The 12,547-nt window shown below is 32.0% G+C and overlaps 1 protein-coding gene across 2 annotated transcripts; it reads left to right on the top strand.

The window, feature by feature from the left end:
* LOC18598676 (arginine/serine-rich coiled-coil protein 2) lies at window positions 1,827–11,634 on the top strand. 2 transcript variants are annotated; one of them, XM_007028288.2, is made up of 7 exons: window positions 1,827–1,981; window positions 3,147–3,291; window positions 6,795–7,706; window positions 7,835–7,975; window positions 10,729–10,826; window positions 10,931–10,999; window positions 11,173–11,634. In XM_007028288.2, the coding sequence occupies exons 2-7, from the start codon at window positions 3,159–3,161 to the stop codon at window positions 11,611–11,613; spliced, it is 1,794 nt and encodes a 597-aa protein (XP_007028350.2). In that variant the 5' UTR covers window positions 1,827–1,981; window positions 3,147–3,158; the 3' UTR covers window positions 11,614–11,634. The 2 variants fall into 2 exon arrangements, with proteins under 2 accessions (XP_007028350.2, XP_007028349.1); XM_007028287.2 differs by having other exon boundaries at window positions 1,829–1,981; window positions 11,210–11,627.

Raw genomic sequence — 12,547 nt, 5'->3', positions numbered from 1 at the left:
ACTTCAGTTTGATACCTTCAAAAAATTTTGTAGGAAGAGTTATATTATATTAGTTAACTATATGAATGTATGATTTTTATTGATAAATGAAAAGATAAATTGGTACTAATTGAAGATAGTTTTTTACTTTGGTTTCAATTACTAAAAGTTGTTCCTAAATATATGATTTTGAAACAATACTTAACCAAAAAAGATAATAATCTTGTTAAACATTCAGTAAATTTTTTTCATTAAAAATATATTTTTCAAACAAAATGAATAACATTTGGGATTTAGAGGTTTCCATTTTTATTAGATGATGTATATCAATCTTTTAGATGTAAGACTTGTACTTAACTAAATTTTAATGGAATATAAACTATTACACAACCGTTAGATATAGTGACAGTTTGCTCTTCTTTTTGCCATATACATTTGTTTTTATTTCTTTGGTTTTTGTTGTTGTGCTATATTGTATTATTGAACTACTTGAATGTATGGTTCTTGTTGGTAGAGGAAAAAATAAACTGGTATTAATTGAAGATACTTATTTACTCTGGTTTCAATTACCGAAAACTTGCACTTACATATACGGTTATAAAACAATACTTATACAAAGAATATAATAATCCTATCAAAGATTGTTAGATGTATAATAAAATATTAAAAAATGAGAGAGTATATAACCTATACTATTGACAGATTAAGATAAATAGTTGTAAAATATAAGGTAATAGTATAATGTAAAGATCTTATCAATATAAAATAATTACTAATTTCTTGTAATATTTATCTTTTATATATAAAATTAATGGCTAAAGGTTGTCAAATTCAATTGATTTGTTTATTCAATAATGACCGTGTGCTATGTATATTGAGAAATCAATATAAAATAATTATTAATTTATAGTAGCATCTGTCTTTTATATATAAAATAAATAGTTAAAAGTTGTCAAATTCAATTGATTTGTATATTCAATAATGACTGTGTGTTATGTATATTAAGAAATGGGTAGATTTTTTTGACTTTTTTATTTTGTTTAATGAATTGGATGGATATTTATTAGATGTATAAAAGAGATATCTAAATACTATGGATTTAGGTTCACACAGAATAAAAAAATATAATCAAAAAATAATATTAAATTACAATTGATAAATATTAAATGAATCTACAATCTAAATATTAAAAGTTATAAATTATTATTTTTAAGTATTTTTTTTTGAAATAAATAAAAGTAAAAAAAAAACCCTTCAATGTAAAAAACAATATAATTTTGACATAAGGTATATAAAAAAATTAATTCAATTGAGAATGACAAGTATCAATCAATTGACTCAAAAAAGAGATGTCTAAATACTATGAGTTTAGGTTCATACAGAATACAAAAATATTGACAGAAAATAATATTAAATTTTAATTGATAAATATTAAATGAATCTATCTTTCAAATATTAAAAGTTAAAAATTATTATTTTTAAATATTTTTGTTGAAATAAATAAAAGTTAAAAAAACCATTCAATGTAAAAAATAATATAATTTAGACATAAAAAATATAAAAAAATTAATTCAATTGATAATAACAAGTGTCAATCAATTATCTTACTTTTATATATATTATAGATATGTTAAATAATTAAATTATATAGGTGTCAATCAATTGATTTATTTGGAGATAATTTTTAATGTAAGCAGACAGTTACACATACATTCTGGACAGTAATTATTAAAAAAAATAAAGAAAAAAATAATAATGAAAATGCATTTAAAAAAAAAAAAATAAAGAAAAAATGACGGAGCAGCACGTAACAAAGCAACGGTGAGGTCGAGCTCATGCGATGACAACTCCCACTCCCCCGATTTTCTTGTTTCGCTTCACTTTTCGTTAAAAGTTAAGAGCCCTGAGGAAAGGGGAGAGTGCACCGCAGAAATACAGCAAAGGCGACGGGGAGGAAGGCTCTTCTCTTTGAAATCGAATTCTTTAACAACCAAAGGCATAGGTTTCATTCTCTCTCTCTCTTTTTATTTAATTTCCTAAAGTAGTAATATTGCTCCTTCAATCGTGTTTAACATTGTTATTCGAATCCCTAGATTCGCTTTTATTTGATCTCTTTTGTTGCTCACAAACTGTCAGAAATGAAAATGATATTTCGAGTTCTTACCCCTCAATCCTGTCTTCTCTTCCTTGATTTAATCTAGGGTTTCTTGTTTTTAATCTTCATTTTACTGCGTATTTTTTAATGAATTTCCCAAATACATTTTTGTTCTTGTTGGTGCTGATAGTTTCTGAAAGAAATGAAAATGTGAAAAAGAGGAAAAAGAACTCCTAGGTTTATGGAGCTTATATCTGTTTTTGAGATAAGAAAAGAAAAGAACTCTTAAATTCCTATTCTTTGGTGTCCGCCTGAACGACAGCAAAACATTTCTTGACCTTAAGCAGAAGCAAAAGTCGTATTTAATTATAAATTGTTCCTTACAGTAAATAGTAATATATTCTGTCATTCATCAAGAATTGAATTTCCAAGTTTTAATCTTTCAAAGATATCATTATGCATTTGCACTTTTTTTTTTTTAAAAAAAAATTTGGAAGCATTATGCTAGTAGAATGAGCAATAACAAAGTAAAAAGGAGCTTTACTTGCTTAGAATAAAATAACAAATAGAAACTAAATTAAAGAATGATAGTAGTTACTGAACCTTGAGTTGACTCAAGGGAGAGATAAATTGAGGCTTGACTTTGAACTAAATTGTTATTCATAGCTTCTCCCTTCTTCCTTTCATACCTGAAATCTGCTGATTTTTATTTGCTTGATTAGATATTTTTCACTCTGTTTACTGGCTACTAATGGTGACTTGGGAATGCTGGGGTTGCCTAGTTTTCTTTTGCTGAGGAATCTTTATTTATTATTTTTCAAATTTAAGTTTATCAGATTGGAAGTTTTGTTCAAATGATTGTTCTAATTTTGAATTACTCTATGGTTGTAATGACGTGAGTTTCGCTTTATTTTCCTTCCCCCTGCCCCCCAAATGCCCACAATTGTTAGTTTTTTCGATAACATCGGTTTCTTCTTCTTAATTCCCAAATAATTATGTTGTCTTGGCAAATATGTTGTTCTTTTCTATGCTTTCTTATGTTTACTTAACATAAAATTATTAATTATTTCAGGTAATAGGCTTCATGGACTCAAATTTGCAGACTTCACCTCCTGATGGTTCTGATGCGAAAGCAGCATTTCGTAAGTTTTCTAATGATGCATCTAACCGACAATATAGGCGCCATTCTCCAATCAGCAGGTCATCTTCATCTGAAGGTTCGTTGTTTACTTTTCTTTTATGTTCTAAGTGGATCTTTTAGAACCTTGGAATGTTTCTGGTTTATGATGTTTTTAAAGTCTCAATATAAGTTCACAGTCCTTATTTTGAGTAGTATGACATTTTTTTGATTTGATGTCAGAGGTTGGTTGTAATCTGCGTTAGTGGTTGTTGATTGCATGTTCTATTATTGCAATTCATTTTTCTTTAAATTAAGTTGTGTCACCTAGAGAATGTTTCAGTTATAGTTGTGTGAGAGGAGGGGAGGATATGATGATGAGATTATCTAAGCTAACATGGGTAGAATTGGAGTCTAATTTACATAGAACTGAACTTTCTTTAGATGTTATTATTATTAAGTAAAAACTAATTATGTAGGGTAATCTACCTAAGTGGGTTGTGGTGTACTAAGCTTGGAAGAGCTTTCATGTTAAATGGCTACAGTAAAAAGTGATTTTAGGGTACTTGGGCCCTGTACAAAGTTGTTACTGGTCAGAAATCAATTGGGGTTTAATTTAACTGTGATGTGGCCATGGATAAGACGTTGAAATTGATGGAACAAGTTGCTGGATATTGTTATTAGCAATAAGATTGGGGTTAATTGTCATATTTGGAAGGCTGCTGTTTGTAGGTCTTACTCTGAAAGCATTTGCCGAGTTTAGCATTAATTTGATTTGGATAGCAGAGGGAAGAAATTTGGCCAAGAATGTGTGGAATGCAAGAATGTTTAGCATCCATATTTTCATGAACCTGCTAGAATTGGGTTGCTAAATGGGAAAGTAACTTTTTTCTTTTTATTCAAAAATGAGTTACTACTTGCTGGCTATATGGCTGGAAACTATGCTTCCTGTTTCTTGAACCCAAGATCTTCCATTTGGATGAGATATGCCTTTGTTATTCAACTAGGTACTTTTATTAGGAGAAACTGATTAATAAACTTGTAAATAACCTCTTAGGGCCCTAGAAAGTAGATAAACTTCCAAACTCTCAGAATGTATAGGCTTAGCCAATTTTATATGTAATCTAGGGTGCAATAACTGCATCAATGACAGTTCTGCTCTTGAAGATGAAAATGCACATAAGGTCACAATTTATAAAATATGGGAAATACATAGTAAAAAGCACTAAAGAAGGACTTTAAATGGCTGTATCAATTACATTTTAAGAGGCAAGTAGGTTGATGGCCTTGGGTGTGGTGGAGCAGGGAATTATTATATTTTTTAGATAATTTAAAGCTGAGAAAGAATCTGAAAGTCATTATTTAGATATCGTTGCCTTGCATCTGAAGGTGTTTTTATCCTTGAGATGGATATGAAAATTGCAGGCACCCGTCTCTTATGCTTGTATATGACTTCAAATAGAAGTCAAGAGACTCACTCGTATAACTATTTATGGTTAGTTCACTCTACTGATGACTTTCTAATAATTAAAGAAACACTGATTCTAGTTAATTAGATCTGCTGGATATTTTAAATTGTCCCCTACATACTATATATCTGTGTCTAGATTTCAGGAGTTGCTGTATTATTCAAGTTGCACCTAAAGACAATAATTATTTCAATAATCCTGGATAATTTAGTTCCCAGTGCTACTTTTCTCTCAATTCAAAAATAATCATTCAATGGAAAGATATTATTCTAGCTTCTTCTGCCTTATCTTTTCTAAGAAGTACTCCGTGGGAATTTCAAATTCAAGAACAAGAGTTAATCATCAATACAAAAAAGTTTGTCTTGTATGCATGGCCTTCATAGAATGCAAGAAATTGGAACCCTTGCTAATGTAGGATGGGAAGTAGAGTTGCATCAAATTAAGAAAATTCGAAATATGTTGGTAAGAGCTTGTAATCTCACCATTCACATGGTTACTAGGGAAGTAGAAACGAAGAAAGAGGATGGAAGGCAAAACTATCTTCTGTTGCTTGGTGGGGATGGAATAGGAAATGGGAAGCAAATTTTGTTGAATTTGCACCTTTACAGTCTCTCAAAATCTTAATTCTTTAATAAGTGGAAGGAAAAAATATATAGATAAATTAATAATTTTATTAACAATTCGATTTTCTACTGTTTTGTTTCCTTTTGAGGTTCCGTCTCTTTTCCCAATAAGGAGGGAGACAAATTTTATTCCTTTCCTTCCCTTTTTCTCCTCACTTTTTTCTTCCTTCCTACCAAACAAAGGTTAGGCTTTTGTTTCAGTGGGAGAAGATAATTAGGGCTTGTTGGTTAGTTTAGAAAGGAAAAGACTAAGTTTTGAGGGGAAAAAAAAAATGAAATGGAAAGGGATTAAATCTTCCTATGGACAGTGATTCAAGGTTGGGTTGAAGCTTGAAAAATATGCTTTCATGTGGATTTGGTTTGTTGATGACTACTTTTAGGGTTTAAAAGGAATGAATGGTTCTAATGTGAAAGACTATGAAGAATAATTACTAGAATACTTCTGACACAGATAAACTAAGACTTAATAAGAAGATTTACCAAGTACCCCCCATAGTGTTAAAGACTGAATAAGAATAAGATTTACCATAATATTCCTACATAAGCACAAAATTGGGACTTAATAATATTCCTTCTAGCTTCAATAATGACCTAATATAGTCCAATATCAAATAAAGATCACAATGCCAAATCTGCTGGGAATTTAATTTGACTTTCTTGACTACTTTGTTTTCTGCCTCATACCCTATGTGTTCTAGTGGTTTTCTTCTTTGTCATGTTGTGTCATACAATTCTGTAAACGTGTGATGAATTCACATTGGAGTTGTCACTTTTGTTGTCAATTTATCACTCTGATGTTTAGTCATCTTTGCATGAACCAGTAGATATGAAATGATTATTGTTACTATTGTTATTTCAAAAGTGCTGTTGATGTTGATTGGTCTTTACAGCCCGTTATATGTGGCCGGAGTCAGAGTTTTGGGATAAGCAAATCTGTCTGGACTGTTTGGTTGTCACCCTTTAGTACTTTGGTTAATATATTGAAGTGTGATGATACAAACTAGGAAACTTTAGTTTATATAGAAGTTTTGATGAAAATTGGACTGGTTGGAAATTAGGGTTAAAGTGGGAGGAGCCCACTGCACTAGGCGAAGGCACAAAGTTCAAATTTTCTAATAACCCAAGAAATATGAGGAAGCATTGTTTTGATTGATGTTTCCACTCTCCAGTGTATTGATTCATATGCTATTTGTATATAGATAATAACTTGTAAGACTCTTAAAAGTGCAAGGCTAGAGCCTTGTCCAATGTAGTAGTCTTGACTAATTTATGATATATAGAGCTTGACTGACCATTGTACTAAGTAATTAATGCATGAAGCTTCAAGTTTAATGAACCCAAATATCTTTATTCATTGAGGAATTGCTCTTATTATTATTATTATTATCTTGACACATAAATCTACAAGTTTCTCTTCTTTTTCAATCTTAGACCTTGAATGTTTGAATGGTCATCAGCAGAAAATGTCTCACCTCTCAAAATCTCATTTCTGATTGTGTCTGTATTTACAGGAAATTCTCCTCAGCGTGACCGCAGCGTTAGTCCCATCTTATCAAGAGATGATCTGGCAAAAGGTGCTGATACTCAACCAGGAAGAGATGGGAGAGAACTAGATAGGGATTCTAGTAGGAATAAATATAGTAGAAATAGTGATTCCTATAGATATTCTGATCGACAGTCTTCCAGGAGTTCTCATGGTTACTCCAGGCATGATAATTATGTCAGACATGACAAGTTTGCAGATGAAGGTAGTAAATATGATAGGTTGTCCTCTCGTTCTGGTCGAGAATCAAGATTTAGCACTCACTCTGATCATCCAAGACAAGAAAGTGACATTAGCAGGTCAAAAGACTATTCACGAAATGCTGACAAATATTCTCGTGATAGATATGATGGTTCAGGACATAGGATCAGGGACAAGGAGAAAGAATCACAATCTCTAGAGCATCAGAAATATAAAGACAAGGATTCAGCTTTAGACAGGGCTGGGTCTGGTAGGAGACAGGGTAGCTCTTTTTCTGAAGAGATGGATAGAGATCGAAGAAGGCGGGGCAGAGATAGTCGAGGGGAAAAAGGGGACTACCATAGAAGCTCGGGAGATAGAAAAGGTGATTACACAGAATCTTATGAAGAATCTAGGGGACACCGGAATGACTCATCTTCTGGTAGGGAGAGGGACAATGATAAATATCGCCGTAAAGAAGGTTACAAGAGTGGACTGAAAGAAATAGATGGTCAAAAGCCTGCAAAGGAGAGAATGAAACATGATGAATGGGAAACTAATATGGAAAAAGACAGGTATGGTGGAGTTCTGAAGGAGCAGTGTGAAGAGAAGTCTATATTTGTTGGTAAAAATCAGGAATCTCCAGCTAAAAAACTGAAACTCTTTAGCTCAAGCAAGGGCAATGAGTATGATAAAGATGGTAATTTTTTTGTGCTTGATTTTACATATTAGAGCAGTTATATTCGTATCTGTTTTCCGATAGATTGATGTTTATTATTCTATTGTTTTATTACTGCGATTAGTTTCTTAAGTCTTCTTCTACTGTAGCTGATGAAAAGCGGTCAAGTCTGGAGCAAGCTGAGGAGACTGATGGAAGAGTGACCATGGGACAGGCCCATGGCAATGATGTTGACATCACTAATGACATAAATTCAGCTAAAGTTGCTGCAATGAAAGCTGCTGAATTAGGTATGCCTTATGGATTTGGCTTGGGGTGGCATCTCATCTCTCTCTCTCTTGTAGCTATTTGATGTGGAGTGACTATAACAATTTTTTTCATTACATGCTACCAATCCTTTTATTTTTTTTCCTTTCTCTTATATTTGCTGCTAAAGATATAAGTACAATACTTTGAGTTGGTCTCATGCCCAGCTTATTATTTTAAATTTTTAAATGGGTTTGTCATTTACTTGATTTGAACATTTGCTTTTCCTACTTTTTCTCTCATAAAGAAATTGATGCACTTATGTCTTACTACCTTTTCAGTCCTTTACCCCTTTAGATAATATGATGATTAAAACTACAGCTTCCTTATATATTTTCTTTATAGAAGATTATCTATTTATTTTTAATCCATGTAGTGAGATTGCATAGGCCTAATCCATTAAAAGGAAGCAGAATTGTGTGTTTCTATATGAGAAAGCTGAATGTCTCTATATATATATGTACAACTTAGGGTGAAGGCAGGGTGGGTTCAACTTTGGGTCCATGCACCTACCATTGAGCCAAATAGTTAGGTGCACTGAATGTTGTTGATAAGATGCTGAAAATATTGATTTATGATTGTTGACATGTTTCTCTGGGGCCATTTGAGTTTTAAGTTCTTATCAATTAGGTAGCTAGTTAATGGTAATTTTTATTGGTCTCAAACTTAATTTCTTTGAAAAGTTATATCTTCTTTGCAAAAGAGAGGTTTGTCCTTTGTTCATTGTTTTGTCTTTTTTTTTTATTCTTTCTTTTAGGTGGGGATTGTTAATTTTGTGTTTGTTTGGCCTAGTTTTTTGTCAATTTATCTACCTCTTAACAACAAAAGTCAGATCAAACAAGATTTTGAGAAGCTCTTAAAAAAATAGTAGCTTTTTTTAAAAAACAAAATTTAAAAAACAAGCTTAAAGAAAAGTTCGTCTCTGGAGCTTTCTTTTCTTTTCTTTTAAAAACACGTTAGCTTTTTAGGAAATATCCCCCTCTTAATCGATTTCTCTTTCCTTTCCCTTCCTTTGCAAATCATCCTTGTTCAATGCAAATCGTGATCTCCCACTCCTTTACCTCTCTCTCTACAAAGACTACTATAAAAAAAAAGAAATAGAAAACACAGCAACAGAATAGTAAAATTTGGGATTTTTTTGTTCTTACAAAGATTAAGAGAAAAGAAGACCTAAAATTCAAAGTTGTATTCAAATACTATTTAAAAGTTCTCTTTTTTCTTGGGGAATTGAAGCATCATAGTCTGATTGCCTGCTAGATCAACAAAAATTTAAAACTATTGCCGCTGTATAAAGTTTAAGAGCTATTCTGTTTCTGTGTGGAATTTTTTGATTTTAATGTCTGAAATCGTATATAAGTTCGAAGTAGACTTATTCTGCTTTGGTTTATTAGGTGATTGAAAATAATATGAATACCCTTTATGGTAATTTTAATCAAAATTAGAGCTTATATAATTTATTTTACCAAATAGTTTTAACTTAATTTTAAAAGGTATTTTTTTTCATAAGAGCTTCGTAATAGCTTTTAAGCCAAAAAAAGGCTAAGCCAAACAAGCTCTTTGCCCTTTAAAATTTAGAATCTAGTTCTCTACTTTGCCCATGCTAAAAGTTATCCTGTTGCCTAATGTCTATGATACTGATATAATATGCTTCTCATGGTTTTGATCATTACCTTTCACTTAATTTGTGGTTTTCATGGTTAAGTTTGTTGGTTGTGATGGCATGAAGCTGTAACTGTTATTTGAGAGTATATGCTGGAGACAACGTAGAGTTTATATGCCTTTGTTTTGCATGCCATGAGGATTTTGAAAAAGGATAATCAACTTGTTCATCCTTTGTTATATGGTATTTGTTTGAAACTCAACAACAGACAAAAGAAGTGGTTTTTGTTTGTCATGATAGGGAGTTAGCTGAAAGATTTGTTTCAACTGTGCTTTATACTTAAATTTTGGTAGTTAGAATCGAAGGGGGGAAATAGTTTAATTCCACTTGGAAATGGAGCCATTAGCATGCTTTTGTCGCAAACTACTTTGAAGCTATGAGGTTTACATAGAAAATATGCTGTCATAATGATGCATTAGTCATATGTTCTGTCTTCTGGACTGGTCTTGTGTAAGATTCAAGCCTCAAAAGTTACCATTTGTTTGGTCTCTAATAATCATGGCCTCTATTAAAATGGAGTATGTTTTGTCATTTCCATCCATTGGAGACTTTGTTTCTTGGGGACCTAAGTTCTTTAGCCTTCTATCATGCTGTGCTATCACTCTGTCATCTTCTCTAATATGCTCCATCTTTATTTCTCTTTTTTGGTCTGACAGTTTTTGTATCTGGGATGGTTATATACTAAAGCAGGTTTTGAACTTGAAAATGCAACTTAGACAACATCAATTGCATCCCACCCGAAAGGTGGTTAACTGGTCTCATGCTGATAAGATTGCTCACTATATTTCTGCAGTATGCCTGTCATAGAACATGCTTGATTAGTTGTTCTTCTTTGTATATTACCCTCTATATGGTACTTTAATTGCATTGGTGTTTCCATAATTACTTTTGTTCCTATAATTGAAAGAGGGATCCTTCTGATGGCTCTATTTCCTATTTGCAGTCATACTAATTGATTAAGTAATTATTATTTCCTTTTGTTTCTGTTACTGGAACGTTATAGACTGGCAGCTGGGTTTCTATGAAAGTTTATGTTATATTGTATTAACACAGTATCTGAATTGATTATCAATGCAGTTAACAGGAACCTGATTGGGGCAGGTCATAGTAATATGACTACTGAGCAAAAGAAGAAGTTGCTCTGGGGGAGCAAGAAAAGCACCCCTGCAGAAGAGGTATTTCTTATGAGTTAGCTAAATTTTCAGCTTTTTCGAATTTTACAGTTTACTCCATTTAACATAAATTGCTACTTCTATGTATGTATATGGTTGAATGTCAGTCTGGCCATCGCTGGGATACTGCACTATTTGGTGACCGGGAGCGACAAGAGAAGTTCAATAAACTCATGGTAAATCCCTATGCCCTCTTTATGGCTTCATGTGTGTGTGTGTGTGTGTTGTCTGAGCAACTTGTTTGCCTTACAATTTAGTGGTGGCAGCTTAGGACAGAACATACCATTGCATGTGCTTCCATGACTCATTCTCTCATTTAGAGTTCCATCACGTACTAACACAGTTTTAGAGTCTGAGGTTGCGTTGGTACCTATGGCCAATTGTAGGGTGTGAAAGGGGAGGTGAAGGTGGAGCAGAAACCAGAGAATCAAGATGGCAGTGGTCTCCTTCAAGCAGAGAAGCAACGGGAAGTCCAGCAGGATTTGGAGAAACAGTACACTGCTGGACTCCGAAGAAGGGATGGTCGCACTGTTGGATTAGGTCTTTGAGAAGTAGAGTAGGAAATTTCTGTAGCTCCGTGGGAATGCTTTGTGACAATGTGTTGTACTCTTGCGCAAGAACACTTGCTCTTGACCATTATGGCATTCTGAGGAAAAATATGCATTGTTGGATGTTTCAGATCTCAGCAGATGGCTCTACCCTTATGCTTTCAGTAGACAATATAAACAACTCTCTCTCCCTCTTTCTCTCATTGTTTAACATATTTCTTTGTTTGGTCCTTAAAATGTAGGAAAATGTCTCATATGTTCAATGCAATGCTTGAATTTTAATTTTATCCATTTAACGTCAATTTTAAATTTTATTAAAAATAAATATAAAATCTTTTTAAAAATTTTCTTTCGAATTTGTAACTAATTGGATCTGCCCAACCAAGGCCAAACCCATCATCAGCGTGTCAAAATTGGCTTCAAAATCCATAGAGAATCGCCTAAAGCAAGCTGATATTATTGCAAACATGGAGGTCAGTAGAGAGGGAAGGGAAAGAAAGGAGAGGATTTTATATTTTTGAAAAGACAAATTAAAGTAAAAAAAATATTTTTAAAAATTTTTCAAATAGTAATTCCTTTAGAATTTTCTATTTTTTATGTTCTAAAGAAATGAAAATTTTTTAATGAATGAGGTTATGCCATGTGTCCCGGATTAAAAAATAATGTGATATTTATTTGGTCATCAAATTTTTTTATTGGAATTAAAAGTTAGGTCACCTTGATCTTGATCGACAGAATGAAAGTTCAAGTACCAAATTAAATTTTTATTTAGTACATGTACTCCATTAAGTATTTTTTGAATTATAAGGACCAAAGGGTCTAAATGTTACATTAAAAAAAAAAACACTTCCTTAAATTTTTAAGGAATTAATTACCAGCAATTACATTTTAAGTATATCATACTCCCTTTATTTGAAGTTTGACTTATTTAACTTTTTCCTTATCCCTAATCATATTCGGTCCATTCTAACTTTTCCCTATTTCCATAATTCCAGTTAAAGCATTTTCTCAAATTTTTTAAGCTTCTTTTCTTTCCCTTCCGATATGTACGAATGGATAAATTTTACGTATAATTAATTTATAATTAATTTAAGATTTACAATAGTTAAACTTTAGAATACAAAAGTGTACCTGAATTTTTATCTATAATTTGACAACGAAAATACTCATAATATT

This window comes from Theobroma cacao, chromosome 5 (assembly GCF_000208745.1).
Source record: "Theobroma cacao cultivar B97-61/B2 chromosome 5, Criollo_cocoa_genome_V2, whole genome shotgun sequence".
Lineage (NCBI taxonomy): Eukaryota > Viridiplantae > Streptophyta > Magnoliopsida > Malvales > Malvaceae > Theobroma > Theobroma cacao.
This window is presented reverse-complemented; position numbering and strand designations above follow the sequence as displayed.